General features: G+C 41.5%; 1 protein-coding gene across 1 annotated transcript in view; it reads right to left on the bottom strand.

Annotated features, from left to right (window-relative positions):
• The window catches only part of LOC106884420 (uncharacterized), a 19,720-nt gene extending 17,204 nt beyond the window's left edge, over positions 1-2,516 (bottom strand). The window contains exon 1 of the mRNA XM_014935797.1: positions 2,030-2,516. Within this exon, the coding sequence (XP_014791283.1) occupies positions 2,030-2,516 (487 nt within the window). The remainder of the gene's footprint in view (positions 1-2,029) is intronic.
• Positions 2,517-2,788: the final 272 nt, after the last annotated feature.

Genomic DNA, 2,788 nt, shown 5'->3' on the forward strand with positions numbered 1-2,788 from the left:
TAAAGGTACATGAAAGTAAGTACCTTCTCTCTTTTTGTCTCTTTTTGTTACAAGTCTATGCTTAAAATGGTGTCGTCTTTCATTCTTACCATTCTTGCCACATTTACCCATTTTTTATTGAAACTTTCATTCGACAACACTTTCCTCTCTATCCTCATCCTCCTTTTCAAGTGGTACTTGAAAAAGTTGACGAGGGACTGACCAGAGAGTAAAGTGTTTGTTTGTAGACCTTTCAAACGCGTCCACCACACGCATTCTTTTGCCATAGCTATCAGTGTTACAAAAACCGTTTTTCCTTCCCGTTTAAAGGAAGGTGGCGGAACAATATTCACGATAGATAGATAGAAAGATAGATAGATAGAAAGATAGATAGATAGATAGAAGCTTCTTAACCTTCCTCAACAGATAAGAGTATCTACTTATGCTTAGACCATATTGCGCTTCTATCACCATAATTTAGAACAGAAAGAAACACAAGGCGAGATTCCGTTGCCTGTGCCGAAATCTATCTCAACAACGGTCCACAAGAAGGAACCTGTTTCTTGAAGATTGTCGTCTATAGAACCAGCTTCACCCCATTTGAAACCAACAGGAGATACAACATGAGCTTAAGAGTCACTAATTCCAAAGAAAAGTGTACTGAACATGCGTACGAATTTCTTTATATGTCTGGTCATAGACAACTCCGCCCCCTGTTCTGATCCATCTAAAAACTGCAGAATCAAGGAAACAACTTTCATGTCGGAAATATGGATTATCCTTGACAAAAGCCCTTCTAACGCATTCCATAAGACAGTTCATATACAGCAACCACCTGCAATATCCATCAGCATGAAAATTTATCTATCCTATTATTATCGATGGTGGTCCCCTTGTATGCTTACTAAGAATCCATTTTTTAATTATCTTCACTGTCTCGTACATTTAGGGATGTATACAGTGCTACTGACATTTGTAGCCCCAGGAAGACATCTCTCCTAGCTGGTTAACGACACGACACACATTCTGTGTCCGATAAGTATTTGCGAGGGGAGGTCATCGCTCCTATCTCTAGCCTTACGTGATACACACGGGCTCGAGTTTCTGGGTGGTCACTCCTCCTCAGCGTGTGTTAATCACCAGCTAGTGATGAAAACTCACTCAACTCTCAAAATATCATATGCTTTATCTAGCGACAAACTGTCACTGATACCCACACGCACACACGCACGCACGCACGCACGCACGCACGCACGCACGCACACACACGCACACACACATATATGCGAGGTTTGATCAATAAGTATCCGGACTGTTGCCATAGTAACAAAGCTAAGGCAAGCGGAGTGAAGCTGCTTCACACAGTTTGACCTCGAATTCTGCTGTGCGTGCGCACTATGTTTTAACGTTCTAGCTCACTTCTGCTGCTTATAGCAGTGCTTTGAAGGAAGGTGTGTAACGTGTGACCGTCACATTGACCATGGCCGATACCTACTCAGAGGCCTAACCAAAGGTGCAGAAAGTGTATGGAGAGGAGTTTATGAGCCGCACACAAGTGTACTACGGGTTCAAACGTTTCCAAGATGGCCTAAAAAATGTTGATATTGTCGAATGTTCTGGGAGATCCGTAACCAGCAGGACTGAGAAAAATATCGCAGATGTGCGTGCATCTGTAAGGGGAAATCGTCAAATCACCATCCGAAGTTATCAGAGGATGTGCAGATTAGTTACGGTTCAGTTCAGTCCATTATCACTGAAGATTTGGGTATGAAACACGTGTCTGCCAAGTTTGTGCCAAAACTACCTTCAGCTGTCCAAAAAGACACTCGAGTTTCAGTTGCACAATATCTCCTTGATTGTGTCGAGAACGATGAAAGCATTTTGAAAATTTTGCATAGGCCTTTGAACAGGTAGCGCCAAGCTTTTGGTAAAATTTGATGCAGATTCTCTGCTCAACTTTCTCTGTCATGATCATTGCGATGATCACACGCTACACACCATCCTTCCAAGCACTGCTGCAAATAGCAGAAGTGAGATAGAACGTTCAAACTTGATGCAAATGCACAGCAGAGTTCAAAGTCAGTCAGTGCCACGTGACCCTTCGAAAAAAAGGTGTTATCTCTTTGACTTTGTTCGAGAAGTTCAGTGCAGGCATTGACGCTGTCAGTCTTGTGTTCGGTAGTCAGCTCTCTCGGTACCCAACAGGCATACACTTTTGAAAAGCCAAGTAATTCGACAATGTTGTAAGCACTTCCGTGGCTCACTTCAAGGTTTTCTTCCAACTCATTAAGAGATATACACCTGTCTTCTCTGATCAGAGCATCTGGCTTTGCATTATTGGCAGGATTCACAGAAGCGGACGGACGGCCAAAACGGGGTTTATCGGCTACACTCACAGTTCCCACATTTTCATCTTTCAGACGACGGACCCACCTGCATACATTGCTATAATCTAACGTATTGTCCTCAAATACATTTTGTAATCGTCGGTGAATGTTCACAGGGATTTCCCCTTCAGCAACAAGAAATTCAGTCATTGCTCTTTGTTTTTGATGTAACTTTAAGGGGGCAGCCGTTTTGAATTTTCCTTATCAGTCTAAAAACCTGAAAAGTAAGAAACAAAATATTTCAGAACGTAAATGATATAATCATTTATAAGTGGGAAAATTTTCAGTTATTTTTATCAAAACTTCACGTGAAATAAAGAAATGGCATTATTTTTTTATTCACCCTCGTATATACATACATACATACATACACACACACACATACACACACACACACACATACACACACACACATATATATA

Source organism: Octopus bimaculoides, chromosome 3 (genome assembly GCF_001194135.2).
Source record: "Octopus bimaculoides isolate UCB-OBI-ISO-001 chromosome 3, ASM119413v2, whole genome shotgun sequence".
Taxonomy (NCBI): Eukaryota; Metazoa; Mollusca; class Cephalopoda; order Octopoda; family Octopodidae; genus Octopus; species Octopus bimaculoides.